Here is an 18,115-nt window from a genome sequence, read left to right on the forward strand (position 1 = left end):
GTGGTTTTTGCAGATTTTTGGTCTCAAGTGCATACAGCCTCCGGAAAAGCCAGGAGGGAGGTGGCCAGAGGTTTACTTTGAGGATTCTCAGATCCAGTCTGGTCTCCCAGAATTCCCCAGATAAAACCCTTCATTTGGGACCCAGGGGATCCAGGCCCATGTCTAGATTCCCAATGAGGTGCTCAGACATGTAGCCTTCCCAGGAGGGGTTGCCAGGCAACGAGGCTCCTCAGCAGAAGCCTGGCAGGGCTCTGGGACCCTCATTGGTCCTTTTCTTCCCTTTTCACTGAAGAGGCGGCAGAGGAGGCCACGCCCTACACGCCCTACGGGGAGGTACCAGGGTCACACAGGGTGTTTAAGGGCGGTGCCAGACAAGCACGCACTTTCTCTGCTGCACCGCCTGCCCCATCCCACATCGATTCTATCCACTTACGTGAGCGAATCATGTATAGCCTGACTCCCGTCTATTCAGGGTCACAAAGAAAAAAAGCTCTGCACATGTCATCTCTTCAATTCCCCAACCTTCCAAGGTAATTCCTGCAAGAGTTCCACAGGGGTCCACACTCCCAATCACCCGCTTAGGCCACTCACACCATACGGAACTGTTTCTATATTGCCTTCAAAAGATTTTGGGGTGGGGGGGAAACCTGAGTTACAACTTTAAATAGGCTGGTACCATAGAAACAGTCTGTAAGCGGCATTTCAAAGACGATATATTTAAAGTCTAGCACAAGTCCTTTTTCTGGGACACTGACATTCTACAGTGGCGCATGGCTGAGTCGTCATTTGAGTTCTGTCACAAAAATATATATATATCATGTCCTGAGCTTGGCAGAACCGAAGACCCAGATGAGCTGAGACTAGCAAATGTGGTTTCCTTTTAAGTGTTTCTTACAGATGGTTTTCTCCCCTACTTATCTTTCAAGCATCTGTTAGCATTGTCCTGAGAAAGCTGAGAGGAGGTTCTGCAGGCCTGGGGCGTCACTGTGTAGCAAGCATCCTCAAAAGGTGATACGGGTGAGGTCAGGGGAAATGACTGCGCCGGCTGCAGGTATGTCCCTCAACTGCGTGGCACCTGCTGGCGGAGGCGGGGGTGGAGGCAGCTGTCACGTAAGAAGTCTGGCTATCCTGAGACCGCCATCCGCAAGGAAGTCCAGACTGGCATGTGGAGAGGGTACCTGAGAGTGATGCCCGCAGATGACCCAATGTCTGAGCCCAGGCACCAGACACGCGAATGCAGAAGCCTACAGTGGGCCATCTGACTAGGGTGACAGGCCCCGGCCACCATCCGACTCCGAGGACCACCGGGGCTGCTCTAGTTGACCCCCAGAACTGAGAGGTTGCACAAGGCATGGTTTTAAGTCCCGAAGCCGGGGGCCTTTTAGTCACACACCGACGGATGGGCGGAACCATGAATGAGCCTGGATGCCTTCCGGGACACTGACACCCCACAGCAGCACATGGCTTAGTCTGAATTTTCGGGTTTTGTCACAAAAGAACACATATCGTGGCCTGAGCTTGACAGAACGGAAGATCCAGACCAGCCTGAGATGGGCAAAAAGTAGCTGAGATCACGCCCCTCGAGGGTCATGAGCTTCCTGCGCCCACGACTCCGGCAGCAGCCCATCCCACTGCCCGAGACCGGGAAGACAGTAGCTGCTTCCCTCTGGGAGCTCATCACTTCCCAGGCATCACACCCACCTCACCCACCAGCCCCTCCCAACAAACCCAGGAAGTTCTAACTTCCCCCTTTTACAGATGAAGAAACAGGGGTGCGAGCCACATAGCTGGTACTCTGGCCCGACTCCAAAAAGCCATATCCCACGCCACCGTGAGTCACTGCCTTCCCGAAGCCACACTACCGTCATGGGAATGAAGGAAAGGGGGTGTGAGTAAAACATTTAACCCTTAAGGATAAGAAACTGTTCTGAGCCTGGTTGATCCCTAAGCATTTGGGGGATTGTCAAGCCAAGGACCAACTCAGCAGGTTTGGAGAGAGTTCAAATGCTGCAGATGACAAAGAAAGGGGGGGACCAGCTCCTGGGAGCTCGCCTCCTGAAATGGAATGTCTTTTACTAAAAGGAGTGTCTTTGGACAGCTAGGACCCCGGACCACAGAAGGCCAGAGTCTATGCTAATCCTATGATTTATAGGGGGAGGATCTTGGGTCACGCTGTTATCATTTGGCCTCTCGAAGGGCTGGAGACAAGAGTAACTGAGGTCAGTTGCCCCGTGCCTTCGTGACTGATGCCCAGTAAAAAAAATGCTGGCCACCAAGCTGCAGGCGAGCCTTCCTGGCCGGCAACACCTCACACATGTCATCACACATCCTTGGCAGGAGAAGTGAGCGCGTTCGTTAAGACTCCGCTAGGAGAGGGTATCTGAGGGCTTGTGTGTAGGCTCTCCTGGACTTCTCTGCGCCTTCTCCCCCTTTGCTGATTTTAGTTTTGCGTATTTATTTGGCTGTGTCAGGCCTTCATTGCAGCATGCAGGATCTTTCATTGCAGTGCCGGGCTCTAGAGTGCGCAGGCTCAGTAGCTGTTCTGAGATATGTGGGATCTTAGGTCCTCAAGTTCCCACGGATCCAACCCACCTTCCCTGCATCCCAAGGCGCATTCCTAACCACTGGACCACCAGGGAAGCCCCTCCTTGCTGATTTTAATCCACGTCCTTTCACTGTAATAAACCATTAACTGTGAGTCCACCAGGTTTGCGGAATTGAGTTCTAGCCAACTGCAGAACCTGAGGGTGGCCCTGGGATCTCCGACGTGGGAGTTCAGCTGTGCCCTTGCATGGGCCTATTCTCCAGCTTTTGCTCTTCATCAGTCCACCTGACAAAACTCAACACAGAGAGGGAAAAATCTATTCACTCTCTAAAGTCAGCGTTAAAGTTGCTTAGTCGTGTCTGACTCTTTGCGACCCTGTGGACGGTAGCCCGCCAGGCTCCTCTGTCCAAGGGATTTCCCAGGCAAGAATACTGGAGTGGGTAGCCATTCCCTTCTCCATGGTATCTTCCCAACCCCGGGATGGAACGCAGGTCCCCTGCATTGGCAGGCAGATTCTTGACCATCTGAGCCCCCAGGGAAGCTCTCTGTAAAGTACGGTACAGACAAATGAATCCCTGTTCAGTTTATTCAAATAATATATATATATAATTTTTTTTTCTCTGTGAAATTGAGTAGAACCAAGGAAGAATAAAAGAAAGCTTCATATATTAAATTCTTAAATAGATTTTTTGACTTCAAAAGTAAGGGTCAACAGGAGAGGCACAGGCGGTGGGCCCTGACCCAGACACAAAGCCGCCACGGCAGTCCTGTGAGTTGAGGAGGATGGCAAATCCATTTCTTAAAAAACCAAAAAAAAGTTCTCAAGGGGAAAAATATAAAATAACCTAAGTTTCAAAAGCTGGACTACTTTTACACTCTTGGCTCTCTACCCTGGACTGTCCTAAGACAGAGTATCTCAAGGTTAAGTTTCCAATGACACAGCTTTTGCAAACATATATGCAGACATTCCTCATGAGCAGTCCTGTTTTGGCGGTTAATAGCAAGCAATATGCTTGGATTAGAGGTCCGATTTCCACTCGAATGCAAAGTTTCTCCTCTTCTGGCAAACAAAACCATGTGCTGAGATCTGAAAGGGGGAAAAAAAAAACCCAGAAATGGGCGTTAGGCCCCAGTCATGATTCCGAAATAGCTCTTGTATATTTATACGTGTGATGGCTGGACGGATGGTCTGCGTGTACTCACATAAGCCTGTGGGATTTTCCTATAGCATCCCAGATGGCCGGAGAGAATCTACATTTAAAAATGTCTCCTGGGTTCTTACCCACAGCTCAGCCTGCTGCCTCTTGACCTCGAAGATACACTTTCCTGACTTAATGAGGAGCAAATGGCAGTGATGAAAAGTGCCAGTGAATTTCTGGAGGGCAGGGGAGGACATGTGTTCAAGGGCAACTCCCTACCAGGAATTAGCTAAAGCACCCTGTCTCTGGTACCTCGTCTGAACAGTAAAGCGGGGAACAGATCTGGCTTTCATTAAAGGTTCAGGATTCTACTAAAGAACCCGCAGGAAGAGAGCAAGGGGAATCAAGTTGGGGAGAAACCCAGAAAAGGCTGCTTTCAACGCCAGCCTTCTTAGGGACGAAGCGGAAGTCCTGGATTTTAGCACAACTCAAGATGGGAACCCTGGTAACAATGGTGACTTAAGTGTCTCTCCAGCCTTACGGTGCTGGTGCAAAAGGGGATTTCAAGAAAAACAAACAAACATGCTGATTATTTAAAAAGAAGGCAAGGAGACTAAAAATAGGCTCAAGGCTAGAAGCTCTGTTACAGTTTAAAAGCAGCAGCAGAATAAATACCCAGGCAAGTTGGTCCTGGCCTCCAAGTCACCCCAGGTTTCCTTGAGCCTGATCAGAGAAGTAGGAGTGTAAGGAAGCGAGTTCAGTGGCTGGAGCCTTAGCTCTGGGGCCCATGGCCAGGGCCTAGCACTCCCACCCGGGCCAGCTCACTTCAACTCACAACCACCCTTGCAAGCGGAACAGGGGCGAATCCCCTTCTCCAGACAGGGAAACAGAGGCCAGCAGGAGTCCAGCCTGGAGTCCGTTCTGACATATTCGACTTCCCAAGATCAGAACCTGTTTTCCTGCCCCCCCTGGCAAAACACGGATTAAAATCCTGTGTTAAAAGCAAACTCTAGGGGAGATGACTTTTGGCGGCTGTGTGACCTTGAGCAAGTCCAAGCCCTTCTCTGGGCTTTGGTTTTTCTCCTCCGTAAAATCGGGGACCTGCCTCCCAGGGATGCTGAGGATAAGAGGAGTAATGGCCAAGGACCACTTGGGCCAGTGCAATGGGGGCTATTCTTAGACCAGAACTGCCTGTGACTATTATTAGAACATTAATTGCTTTGGGCCAACCTGATGCTGTTTATAGAAGCCAGGCTGCCAAACAACAGCCTGTGCAAATCAGTCTAGAGTGCCCCCATCACATTGGTCCTCAGTACCCCCCTGCCCAATGACAGAGGAACCTGTTTCTTGTCGGTTCACCATTGATCCCCGCTGCCACCCAGATCCAGAGCTAGGAGACCAAGCCTTGATTCTATAGATAGCTCCCCAAGCTATCGCCATGGAAACCTACACGGCCTGGGTTAGTCCACCTTGGTAGCCTCTCCCAGACCCAGGGAGGCTCAGGAAGGAACAAGCTTTTCAGAAATGTGGCTGGTCTCAGAAGTGATGGGAAGCCCTGGGAAGTCCACAGACCTACCTGGAAATCATGAGCTTCCTAGGTGGGAGGAGGTGCTGTTCGGGTTCACCTGGAGGAAGACAACACACAGAGGGAGGGTCACGGCCAGGTGGGGGTGCCAGGGTCTCACTGCCCCGAGGTTCAGCCCTTACTGCCACTGAACTGCGAACACACTCCCTCACTGAGCTACTGTGAACACGACTTCTTGTTCCACCGCTCAGTCGTGTCCAGCGCTTTGCGACCCCGTGGACCGCAGCACGCCAGGCTCCCGCGTCCTTCACCATCTTCCAGAGTTTGCTCAAACTCATGGCCATCGAGCTGGTGATGCCATCCAACACCTCGTTTTCTGTCGTCCCCTTCTCCTCCTGCCTTCAGTCTTCCCCAGCATCAAGAAACATGACAGACTCCCTCCTATTCCCCTCTGCCTCACATTCTAGAGGGGAGAGCCTGCCTGCTCAGCAAACGCTTCTGTACAGAATTATTAAGTCCAGGCAACACAGTGGGCTGATGAGTGACGGGTAAGTGGTTCACAGAGGCCCCTGCAGAGGGATGACGTTTCAGGTGTGGTGTAATGAAGGATCTGGGCTTCCCAGGTGGTGCTGGTGGTGAAGAACATGCCTGCCAACTCAAGTAGGCATGAGAGACACGGGTTCCATCCCTGGAAGATCCCCTGGAGGAGGGCACCGCAACCCACGGCAGTATTCTTGCCTGGAGAATCCCATGGGCAGAGGAGCCTGGCGGGCAAGGAGCAGGACATGACTAAAGTGACTTAGCATGCATGTGCGTGATAAGAAACCTACGTCTTTACCCTGGTCCAGGCACCAAGCTCCTAGAACCCTTGCAATCTCCCTAGTGATAAAAAACGTCTTTTGTCTGCAAATGAGATGACGGGGTGGTTAGGGCCCCCGAGCTTCAGGGTGGGGGCTTGGTCACCCATGATTAAGGGGTTGGAAACTGCAGTGCCCGCTGCCCCTACCCAAACCTCTGGAGAGCAATGAATAACAAATGGTCAATGATTTAATCAGCCATGCCTACTTACTGCATGCATGCTCAACCGTGTCCGACTCTTTGCAACCTCATAGACTGTAGCCCTCCAAGCTCCTCTGTCCATGCAGTTTTTCAGGCAAGAATACTGGAGGGGGTTGCCGTGTCCTCCTCCGGGAGAATCTTCCCGACCCAGGGGTCGAACCCACGTCTCCGGTGTCTCCTGCACTGGCAGGTGGATTCCTTACCACTGTGCAACCTGGGGAGCCCACATGCCTACCACTTAATGAAACCTCCAGAAACATTCCTAAAGGATGAGGCTCAAAGAGCTTCAGGGCTGGTGGACAAGTGACAGAAAGTTGGGGGGTAGTATGGGCATCTGAAGAGGGGGTACTCTTGTGGGCCGGGGGCCCGTAGCTTGGGGAGTTAGAGGCTGTGTCTGGAAATCAGTGTCAGAATTGAACTGAATTGTGCAACAGCTGCATATCTGAGGTTATTGATATTTCTCCTGGCAATCCTGACTCCAGCTTGTGTTTCTTCCAGTCCAGCGTTTCTCATGATGTACTCTGCATATAAGTTAAAGAAGCAGGGTGACAATATACAGCCTTGACGTACTCCTTTTCCTATTTGGAACCAATCTGTAGTTCCATGTCCAGTTCTAACTGTTGCTTCCTGACCTGCATACAGATTTCTCAAGAGGCAGGTCAGGTGGTCTGGTATTCCCATCTCTTGCAGAATTTTCCAGTTTATTGTGATCCACACAGTCAAAGGCTTTGGCATAGTCAATAAAGCAGAAATAGATGTCTTTCTGGAACTCTCTTGCTTTTTCCATGATCTAGCGGATGTTGGCCATTTGATCTCTGGTTCCTCTGCCTTTTCTAAAACCAGCTTGAACATCAGGGAGTTCACGGTTCATGTATTGCTGAAGCCTGGCTTGTAGAATTTTGAGCATTACTTTGCTAGCATGTGAGATGAGTGCAATTGTGTGGTAGTTTGAGCATTCTTTGGCATTGCCTTTCTTTGGAATTGGAATGAAAACTGACCTTTTCCCATCCTGTGGCCACTGCTGTTTTCCAAATTTGCTGGCATATTGAGTGCAGCACTTTCACAGCATCATCTTTCAGGATGTGAAACAGCTCCACTGGAATTCCATCACCTCCACTAGCTTTGTTTGTAGTGATGCTTTCTAAGGCCCACTTGACTTCACATTCCAGGATGTCTGGCTCTAGATTAGTGATCACATCATCATGACTATCTGGGTCATGAAGATCTTTTTTGTACAGTTCTTCTGTGTATTCTTGCCACCTCTTCTTAATATCTTCTGCTTCTGTTAGGTCCATACCATTTCTGTCCTTTATCAAGCCCACCTTTGCATGAAATGTTCCCTTGGTATCTCTAATTTTCTTGAAGAGATCTCTAGTCTTTCCCATTCTGTTCTTTTCCTCTATTTCTTTCCATTGATTGCTGAAGAAGGCTTTCTTATCTCTTCTTGCTATTCTTTGGAACTCTGCATTCAGATGCTTATATCTTTCCTTTTCTCCTTTGTTTTTCGCCTCTCTTCTTTTCACAGCTATTTGTAAGGCCTCCCCAGACAGCCATTTTGCTTTTTTGCATTTCTTTTCCATGGGGATGGTCTTGATCCCTGTCTCCTATACAATGTCACGAACCTCATTCCATTGTTCACCAGGCACTCTATCTATCAGATCTAGGCCCTTAAATCTATTTCTCACTTTCACTGTATAATTATAAGGGATTTGATTTAGGTCATACCTGAATGGTCTAGCGGTTTCCCTACTTTCTTCAATTTGAGTCTGAATTTGGTAATAAGGAGTTCATGATCTAAGCCACAGTCAGCTCCTGGTCTTGTTTTTGATATGCAGATATGCAGATGACACCACCTTTATGGCAGAAAGTGAAGAGGAGCTAAAAAGCCTCTTGATGAAAGTGAAAGTGGAGAGTGAAAAAGTTGGCTTAAAGCTCAACATTCAGAAAACAAAGATCATGGCATCTGGTCCCATCACTTCATGGGAAATAGATGGGGAAACAGTGGAAACAGTGTCAGACTTTATTTTTTTGGGCTCCAAAATCACTGCAGATGGTGACTGCAGCCATGAAATTAAAAGACGCTTACTCCTTGGAAGAAAAGTTATGACCAACCTAGATAGTATATTCAAAAGCAGAGATATTACTTTGCCGACTAAGGTCCATCTAGTCAAGGCTATGTTTTTTCCTGTGGTCATGTATGGATGTGAGAGTTGGACTGTGAAGAAGGTTGAGCGCCGAAGAATTGATGTTTTTGAACTGTGGTGTTGGAGAAGACTCTTGAGAGTCCCCTGGACTGCAAGGAGATCCAACCAGTCCATTCTGAAGGAGATCAACCCTGGGATTTCTTTGGAGGGAATGATGCTAAAGCTGAAGCTCCAGTACTTTGGCTATCTCATGCGAAGAGTTGACTCATTGGAAAAGACTCTGATGCTGGGAGGGATTGGGGGCAGGAGGAGAAGGGGACGACCGAGGATGAGATGGCTGGATGGCATCACGGACTCGATGGACGTGAGTCTGAGTGAACTCTGGGAGATGGTGATGGACAGGGAAGCCTGGCGTGCTGCGATTCATGGGGTTGCAAAGAGTCGGACACAGCTGAGCAACTGAACTGAACTGAACTGTGCAACAGCTAGCTGGTGTCTGTACATTCAGGTTGTTGGTGCTGGATCACCCCATGAGCAAAGATCCAGAAGATGAAACGAGGCCAGCTGTGCACAGATGTGGATAGCAAAGCATTCCAAGCAGAGGGAACAGCAAAGCCCTGGGAAGGAGAGGGTGTGTGGAGTTTAGGAAGTGAGTACTCATTTTTTGCATGAGCTACAATTCTGATGTGTGAGCTGCTTTGTTTTGCTGGCTTCCAACTCTACCATTTTTTTTCACTGCACAAGGACATTTTGGATGGCTACATAGTATCCTAGGACTCTGTATAATGTACACACCACCATTACTCAACTGTTGCCTACGACTGTTTCCAAATTGAGGTCATGTGTGTATGGGGGGCGGGGACAGTGGAGGAGAAGAGGGTGGGAAGTAGGAATTTGATATAACGCGCGGGGTAGCTCTCCTGAGGGCGGGACTGCTCACGATGACAAGCATACGCCACCCCTTTATTTTTGGTCCTAATAGAGCAAAACACACAGTCCCACACAGTGCAAGAGAGTGTAAGCTGGTCCAGCTCTTTTGTAAGACAATTTTAGCCTTGTAGTTGAAGAGTCTTAACAAGGACTCTCCCAGGGACTTCCCTGGTGGCCCAGTGGTTAAGACTTCGCCTTCCAACGATGCAGATTTCATCACTGGTTGAGAAGCTAAGATCAAATGCCTTGTGGCCAAAAATCCAAACCATAAAAGAGAAGCAATATTGTAACAAAATTCAATAAAGACTTTAAAAACAGCCCACCCATTCCACTCCCTAAAAATGTATTCTAAGGGAATGAGTCCACAGAGCCCTCCACCCCTCACCCCACAGAAGAGAGGCAAAACCAGTACATGACACCATTCAAAATATTGCAAAAACTGCAAATCATTTTAGGATGACAGTTAAGTAATTGGTGGCAGAGAATGCATGGAATCACCCAGAATGGCCACAGTAAAACCCCCAGGATGGAAAAATACTAAGAAAGTAAAACAAAGCAGCTCATACCATGCAATTGCAAGGAATACAAAAATGAATATCCAGGTGGGCCCCCCCAAAAAAGCTATATGTAAAAATGAAAAGAGTTTCAGATGGTGGTTAATCCCCCTCAGTCCACTTCTGTTTGTTGTTCTTGTTACATCTTGAGTTAAAACAAATGACAAATTAGTACTGACTAATTCTGGCAACATTTTTCTTCACAGTGGCCTGAGATGGCTTTCTGGTTCCCATGCAGGGAGCACTGGACTCCACGCCAGAGGGTCCAGACATGTACGGGCCCCCAGGCAGCAAAAACGTGTGAGTTTGATAACTAAAGTGGAAATTGGTACAGGGTGGTTCACCTTTTATTGGCTAACACACACACACAAACACAAACTGAAACTACTGATTTTAGCATCAGGACAATTCATTTAAAAAAGAAGCACTTTCGGGACTTCCCTGGCATTCCTGTGGTTAACACTCCGAGCTCTCACTGCAGGGGGCTCAGGTTAGATCCCTGGTCTGGGAACTAATATCTCACATGCGTTGGCACGGCCAAGAATCAATCAACTTTTTTTTTTAAGGGAACACCTCAGCACCCAAAGGAGGATGGCTGGATGGCTTAATGTTAGTCCCAGGAGAAGTTTTTTCTGACAAGATCCAGGGACAGACTCCCACGGATGCACGCAGGACGCAGTGAAGGCCAGGCGTGGGGGACGCGTGTGGGGACGCAGGACTGTATCACGCCTACGTCTGCATGCATACCTGCAGCACGGGACTCTTGTTTTTGGGTAGACTGATGAAACTTTTGCTCTGGGTTGTGGCTGTGTTTGGGAATGGCCACTTAAAATGAAGCTGAATTTAAGACTGGAGGCGTGAAGTTTGACAGAAAGCCCCCACAAAATCCCTTTAACTGAGTTCAAGCCAGGGGGCAAGGGGAAGGACAGGGATCAGGCAGAAGGGCTGCTGCGATGTGGCCCGGGGTAGGTCAGACGCTCAGGAGCCCCCAAGCGGTTCCCCATCCCCCTCCAGTTTTCTGCTGGGAGAACCATCGGCCGCACTACAGCTGTGAAGTGTGTGAAGGGCATAGAGCAAACGGGTGGTACTACGGAATTCCCCCTGGGGTTTCTGACCTGAAAATAGCCTTTCAGATTAGCTGGTGTTTTATAGTCCCCTTTCAAGACCTAGGAAAGAGAAAAAAAAAAATCACTATTTTTAGAAATGATCAAAAACCAAAATTTAGCCAGTCACTTCCACACCCACCCACCTACCCATCCACCCTCCCAACTAACCATTTTCCATCCATCCAGCCTCCCACCCATCCCTCCAGCCTCCCACCCATCCATCCATCCATCCATCCACCCACCCACCCACCTACCCTTTCACACATATACCTATCCATCCACCTACCCTCCACCCCCCATTCACACCCCACCAACCCACCCACCCACCCATCTACCCACCCATCCAACCATCTATCCACCAAATGCACCCATCCACTTATCCATCTGCTCATCTATGCATCCATCCAACAAACATTTATTAATAAGCTCCTCCTAAACATTTATTAACAATGCTCCTAACATTATTCTAAGCTCTGGGGTTGGGGGTGGGGGTGGGGGTGTGCAGGGGTTTTACAACATTAACAAGACAAATTAAAATTCCCATTCTCAGGCAGCTTCCATTCTAGACTAGGGAGGGCCAGACAATACACAAGTAACAGCAAAACACAAGGAAACAAGAACAGACTAAACCATGGGAAGTAGAACATGGGAAGCAAGAGGTGTGACTCGGACTGCCTGGGGCCTTCTTGTGAGTGAGTGGTCCAACAGGGCCTCTTGGGACACATGGCCTCTGAGCTGAGCCCGTGTTCCAAGGAAACCCTGCCAGGCTGAGCTCTGAAGGAGAAGCTTTCAGATGGAGGGCACAGCGGGGCAAAGGCCCTGCGGTGGGAACCAGAAAGTTCTAGGCCTTCCCACTGTTCTCTGGAAATACAAGGCACTGGATAGACCAGTGCTGTCCAATAAAATAGGATGTGAACAACCCTGTAATTTTAAATATTTCAGTAGCCACAGTATTTAAATTCTTTTTTTTAAGTGAAATTAATTCTAGTGGGGTTTCTTTGGGGGGAGGGTGGCAGGGGGCGGGGCTTGTGGTATCTCAGTTCCCTGACCAGGAATCTGTCACACCCTCAGCAGGGAGAGTGCTAAGTCCTAACCTCTGGCCTGCCAAAGAATTCCCTCTAGGGGTGCTTTTTTTCTTTTTTAAACTTAACCGGATACATCCAAAAATTAATACTTCAACACGTAATTGATGGCGTTCAGGGCAGGTCACCCCCAGTGCACCACTCTGGCATATTCACTGTTTTGAATTAAAATTGTTTAAGAAACAGTCATGCTGGAGAAGACTCTTGAGAATCCCTTGGACTGCAAGGAGATCCAACCAGTCAACCTTAAAGGAAATCAACCCTGAAGGAAATCAACCCTGAATATTCATCGGAAGGACTGAGGCTGAAGCTCCAACACTCTGGCCACCTGATGCTAAGAGCTGACTCACTGGAAAAGACCCTGATGCTGGGAAAGATTGAAGGCGGGAGGAGAAGGGGGCGACAGAGGATGAGATGGTTGGATGGCATCACCAACTTGATGGACATGAGTTTGAGCAAACTTCGGGAGTTGGTGATGGACAGGGAGGCCTGGTGTGCTGCAGTCCAGGTTGCAAAGAGTTGGACACGACTGAGTGACTGAACTGATGAGGACCTCAAACGCAGTGTGAGTTTCACACTTACACAGCACCTTCCCATATGGACTCGTCACAGCTCAATGGCCGCACAAGCCTAGTGGCTGTAATGGACGGCACGGGGGATAGATGGTCTCATTAGCACTGGGGTCCTTTCAGAATTGAGTGTACTTCCAGGACCCAGGACAGGACCATTCTGTGCCTTTAGCACATGCGCACGCACACACACACACACACACACACACATATGGCTTTCAATGAGGGGATTTATCTTCACAGCCACAGCAAAACCACCGTAAAGACTAAACAAGGTGTCTGGCACTGCTCAAGACTTATGGAACCCCAAGGAGTAATGGGCTTCCCTGGTGGTTTAGATGGTAAAGAATCTGCCTGCAATGCAGGAGACCCGGGTTCCATCCCTGGGTTGGGAAGATGCCTGGAGAAAGGCGTGGCAACCCACTCCAGTATTCTTGCCTGGAGAATTCCACGGTCAGAGGAGCCTGGTGGGCTACAGGCAATGACGTCGCCAAGAGTCAGACACGACTGAGCTACGAACACATTCAACATGTTCAGGGAATAAACCTCTTTGTGTTTTTGTTTTTTGCCACTTTGATTATATTTTAAAAGTACACAAGGTCACAAAACTAGAGCAAGCTTTTGGCTTTATTTTTTTCACCTAATTCTGTTCTTACATCAAAATCTGCACCACTGGATATGTAAGCCAGAAACTTGAAACAGAAAAAAAAAAAATCATATTTGAAACTGACCCGCTCAACTCTCTACTTGCATATGTGAAGGGTCAAAATATTTCTTTTCAGAAGCACAAATGTAGTCACAAAAATTCACAGTTAGGAATGAGGTGAAATGAATCAGTGAATTCTGGTTCTCGTAACACTTGTGTCATTAACCTAGTTCATAGAAAACAAGAGTTCTTCTTTGGGGAGTCAACCGCTTTGGAAGAGATCTAGAGAACTTTCTCTAATTTAAACACACAAACAGCAGAGCTCCAAAGAGCTGATCTTAACCATCACTGCTCATCAACATCTTAACACCCAAGGTCAGGTTTGACTCTGGGAGCTTCTGACCCACAGTCTGGGAACTGCCAGGGGGCTCTGCCTTTTAAAGAGACTCCAGAGAAGCTGCTGCTGAGCCCCTGGCTAAGAACATAAGAAAGGAGAGGCCAGCTTTCTCTGAGGCCCTTGTCCCATCCCAGCCACCTCTCTCTCCTGAGAAGCCCTTGGGGGCTGGATTTCAAGGTCACCACCAGCTACTGTGGCTTCTTTTTAACAATGACTTCTGTATTATGAAATATACATATATACAGGAAAGTATCTAAAACACCTAAGTACAGTGTAGTGTAAAGGATAATAACTATGGTTAAATAGTAAACAGTAAAATGAATAGTCAATATCAAACCAAAAATAATAACACAGTGATAATCAGCCATGTCCAGGTTGCTAACACCCACTCTCTCCATGCAGTCTGGGTATCTACCTTGGATGTCTGAGCATTTTCACAAGTTTACAGAATCAGCCAATGTCAGGAGAAGAAAGAAGGAAATCAACAGATGGGCATACACTTCAAGGACAAGGGCAGAGCTGCCAACTCACTGTGTGAGTAAATTCTCTCTCTTCCCTGGTTGGGAAACTAAGATCCTGCATGCCACTCAGCACAACCGGAAATGAATATGTAAACAGAAATGAAACCTTATGGGGGCGATAAAGGGACCCATCCTTGATTTATTCACACCCCGCCTCAACAAAGACCTGAAGGGCTTTACAAACAGATGAACTGACAGCTAGGGAGGCAGAGGGGACAGGACAAGGCCGAGAAGAGAAAGAGGATGAAATCAGCACACAGACGGGCCCACCAGGAGATGCAACGGAGTGTGAGAGGCAGAATACTCACTGGTTTTGAGCTTCCTGGTGGCCCAAGCAAAAATGGGAATACAAGCAGTCATACGAAGACAGATACAAGCCAGCTGCTTAGGAATCAAGGGACTGAGTGTCTTCTCGGGTAGCAGGAGCCCCCACCCCGGCCGCATCTCCCCGTGGGCAGTGCACTCACCCGGTGTGTGTTGTTGATGACAATGGGGTCGGGGTTGCCGTAGTTGGGCGGGTTTGCATAGGGGTCATAGCCGAGCCGGGCCAGCATGGGGGCGATCTGGGCCATGTCCCTCAACACATCCCCAGGGATGTGGCCAGTCCACTTGGAGAGAGCTTCCAGGTTCACGGGCTTGATGACCTGGTCTGTGGATCGTTCAATCCTGGGAAGAGAGGGCGAACGGGATGGGGTGTGGGCAGACCCAGGTGGCGCTGGGGCAGCAGAGAATGTGGGGGGGGACCTGGTTCTTGGAACCCACTCGGCTCCCCTAAACTCTAAAAGAGTGGGCGAGTCATCTGGCCTCAGCATATCTGCTCTGTACAATGGGCTTAAGAGCACAGAGTGGGAAGCTGGCAGAAACACCATTTCAGTGGAGCTCAGACTCTTGACCTCTGGGACTTTTTATTTACATGACTAAGATGGACGTGACCTTGACTTCTTCCTTGACCTCTATGACTTTTTATTCCCATGACTAAGATGGACTAAGACTTTGTTCTTGAGAAGTAATTCTAAAGCACTAACAGTAAGGTGAAAAGCCTCTGTGGCTGCCGCTCCCGGTCCATCAGCTGCCTGCAGGGCCCGACCGTGGCATTCTGGAGTGTGCCTCTTCTTTCGGTCTGCTTTCTGTGCTTTTAAAACCAGAGTGGCTAAGGGGCCAGACTGCCTGGGGGCGGATGCCAGCTGTGTGACCTCAGCAGAGTGACTGAGCCTCTCTGAGCCTCAGTGTCCTCACCTGCAAAATGGGAATCATTAACAGCACCTACCCTGCTTGCTGGGCTGTTCTGAGGAGTAAACAGGTTAATAATAAAAGTGCATCAGGTGCATTCTAAGGCCTCAGTGTTAGTGTGCACTCTCTCTCTTCCCCACATGTATATACATAGAAAATCTATGGTTTTGCTTGCAGATTTAAACGCAGAAGTTCTATGCTATATATAGTACCGCACTGTAGGCTTTTTTTTTCTCACTCACTCAATACCTCCTCCTTTTTCCATCCCCGAAAGGTGGCCCTGGAGGTTGTTTCCAGTTTGCTGTTAGGATGAAAATGCTTTCTGTCTCCCAGATTACAGGCTTACCACCTTATCCAATCATGATGGTCTTACTGAGTATACAGTTCAGGGGCTTCGAAAGCTGGAGGGTGGGGAAGGATCGAGGACCTATTTCTAGATGCTTCCATCCCAACCAAGAGATAACTTGGGAACGAAAAACAGTACAAAAAGATAGAGCAAAAGGAATTGGCATGGGGTGGGAGGGAGACTGGGGAGCGAGGCAAGTGCACTGAGGGGGCCAGGGCACGGGGGGCTGCAGACGGGATCCAAGCCTCAACTCTAACTGACAGGGGCGGGGCATGGAGCTGGGGGCTACAGACGGGATCCAAGCCTCAACTTTTAACTGATGGGGGCAGGGCAAGGAGCTGGGGGCTACAGACCGGATCCAAGTCTCAGCTCTAGCCAGCACATCGAAAGATCTCAAGCACGGTTCTAGGTATTCTCACTATATAAACATCTCTGCCACAAGCAGTCTCGTCCCACGACGATCACCCACAAAGGCTGTTTTGCCATAAAAGATAAAATCACATGCTGACAGTTACATGACGAGAGAAAATGATAACGTATCAGTTTCTACAGGTCCTTGGGTGAGCTAATCTAAGCCAGATTCTGTGAGAATTTTCACCGTGTTCAAGACACATCAGGAATCAAGTAACCGTCCCTTTTTTGGGGGGGATAAGTGGAGCTTGATTCTTCTTTTGCCTCTTTTTTTTTAAAATTGAAGTATAGTTGATATACAATGTTGTATTAATTTCTGGTGCACAGCAAAGTGATTCACTTATACATATATATTATATTCTTTTTCATATTCTTTTACTACGGTTTATTACAGGATTTTGAATATAATTCCCTGCACTATACAGGTCCCTGTTGCTTATTTTATATATGGTAGCTTGTTTCTCGGAGAAGGCAATGGCACCCCACTCCAGTACTCTTGCCTGGAAAATCCTATGGGTGGAGGAGCCTGGTAGGCTGCAGTCCACGGGGTTGCTAAGAGTTGGACAGGACTGAGCGACTTCACTTTTGCTTTTCACTTTCATGCATTGGAGAAGGAAATGGCAACCCACTCCAGTGTTCTTGCCTGGAGAATCCCAGGGACGGGGGAGCCTGGTGGGCTGCCGTCTATAGGGTCGCACAGAGTTGGACACGACTGAAGCGACTTGGCAGCAGCAGCTTGTTTCTGCTAATCGCAAACTCTTGAGTTACCCCTCCTGCCTCCCCTTGGGTAATCATGCTTGTCTTCTACGTCTGAGTCTGTTTGTTTCCCAGGTTCATCCGTGTCACAGTTTAGATTCCACATACAAGTGGCATCATTCGATGTTTGTCTTTCTCTGTCTGACTTACTTCACTCACTATGACCATATCGAGGTCTAACTGGGTTGCTGCAAATGGCATCGTTTCATTCTTTTTATGGCCGAGTAGTATTCCACTGTACGTGTGTGCCACATCTTTCCATCCGCCCCTCTACTGATGGACACTTAAGCTGCCTCCACGTCTCGGCTGCTGTGAACATGGCCCCCCGTGTCCAATACCACGATAAATCTGGTAAAGACGGCAGGAGGGAGCAAACCACTGTATCTAAACTAGCCAAAGACCCATCGTTAACGCTCTCAAAGGCTTCTGTGAATCAGCAGCTGCCGCTTTCCTATGAGCCACAGCTCGGTACCCTTTTGGTTTTGACAGGTGGGAGGGATGACTGCTCAAGAGGATTTGCAGAAACTGATATGTTATCATTTCCTAGTATAATGAAACCAAAACTGTCATCAACCAGTTATTTCATCTTTTACAGCAAAATACCTGCTGCAGAGATGTTTACGGCAAAGAAACCCAACCTGATCAAACGTGTGCCTGGCCGCCCCCACAACCCTGGTGTCTACAGGACTTTATAGGACAATCACATAGACGGATCCCAGAACAGGGATGGGAGCCATGCTTAACATGAGTCCAAAGTGTCCCAGAAGGGGAGATGTTGAACAGAATATGGTGATTGTGTAGTGGAATATTATACAGCCATTCAAAGTGATGTCACTGCAGAGTGCTGGGGGCTCATGGGCAAGTGTCCCAGACACAAGATGAAGAAAGTTCACAGAGGAACCTGCCCAGCAGCACTCTGGTTTTATTCCCCGACCAAGGACCAGCAGGCCACAGATCACAATCGGGGTGGGGGGCGGATTACGGGTGGTCTTCCTTTCCTGTTTTATGTATGTTCCCAACTTCCTGCCGTCAGGATGTATTCCTTTGGTCATCTGATGTTGTGTCAGGATGATTTACAGAATCCAAGCTCCAGCACCAGCTGGCCAGAGTATGCAGTCCATGGGCACTGTGCTGCCAGAAGGAGAGCTGATGAGC

At 48.6% G+C, this 18,115-nt stretch overlaps 1 protein-coding gene across 2 annotated transcripts in view; it reads right to left on the reverse strand.

Moving 5' to 3' along the window:
- Positions 1 to 3,109: 3,109 nt before the first annotated feature.
- TPST2 (tyrosylprotein sulfotransferase 2) overlaps positions 3,110 to 18,115 on the reverse strand; it is a 55,041-nt gene continuing 40,035 nt past the window's right edge. For both annotated transcript variants that reach the window (XM_040250991.1, XM_040250990.1), the window contains exons 4-7: positions 14,685 to 14,883; positions 11,012 to 11,062; positions 5,261 to 5,309; positions 3,110 to 3,632 (exon numbers count right to left, since the gene is read on the reverse strand). In XM_040250991.1, coding sequence (XP_040106925.1) covers positions 5,268 to 5,309; positions 11,012 to 11,062; positions 14,685 to 14,883 — 292 coding nt within the window. In that variant the 3' untranslated portion in view covers positions 3,110 to 3,632; positions 5,261 to 5,267. The remainder of the gene's footprint in view (positions 3,633 to 5,260; positions 5,310 to 11,011; positions 11,063 to 14,684; positions 14,884 to 18,115) is intronic.

The sequence above is a fragment of the Oryx dammah genome, unplaced genomic scaffold (assembly GCF_014754425.2).
Source record: "Oryx dammah isolate SB20612 unplaced genomic scaffold, SCBI_Odam_1.1 HiC_scaffold_12, whole genome shotgun sequence".
Classification (NCBI taxonomy): domain Eukaryota; kingdom Metazoa; phylum Chordata; class Mammalia; order Artiodactyla; family Bovidae; genus Oryx; species Oryx dammah.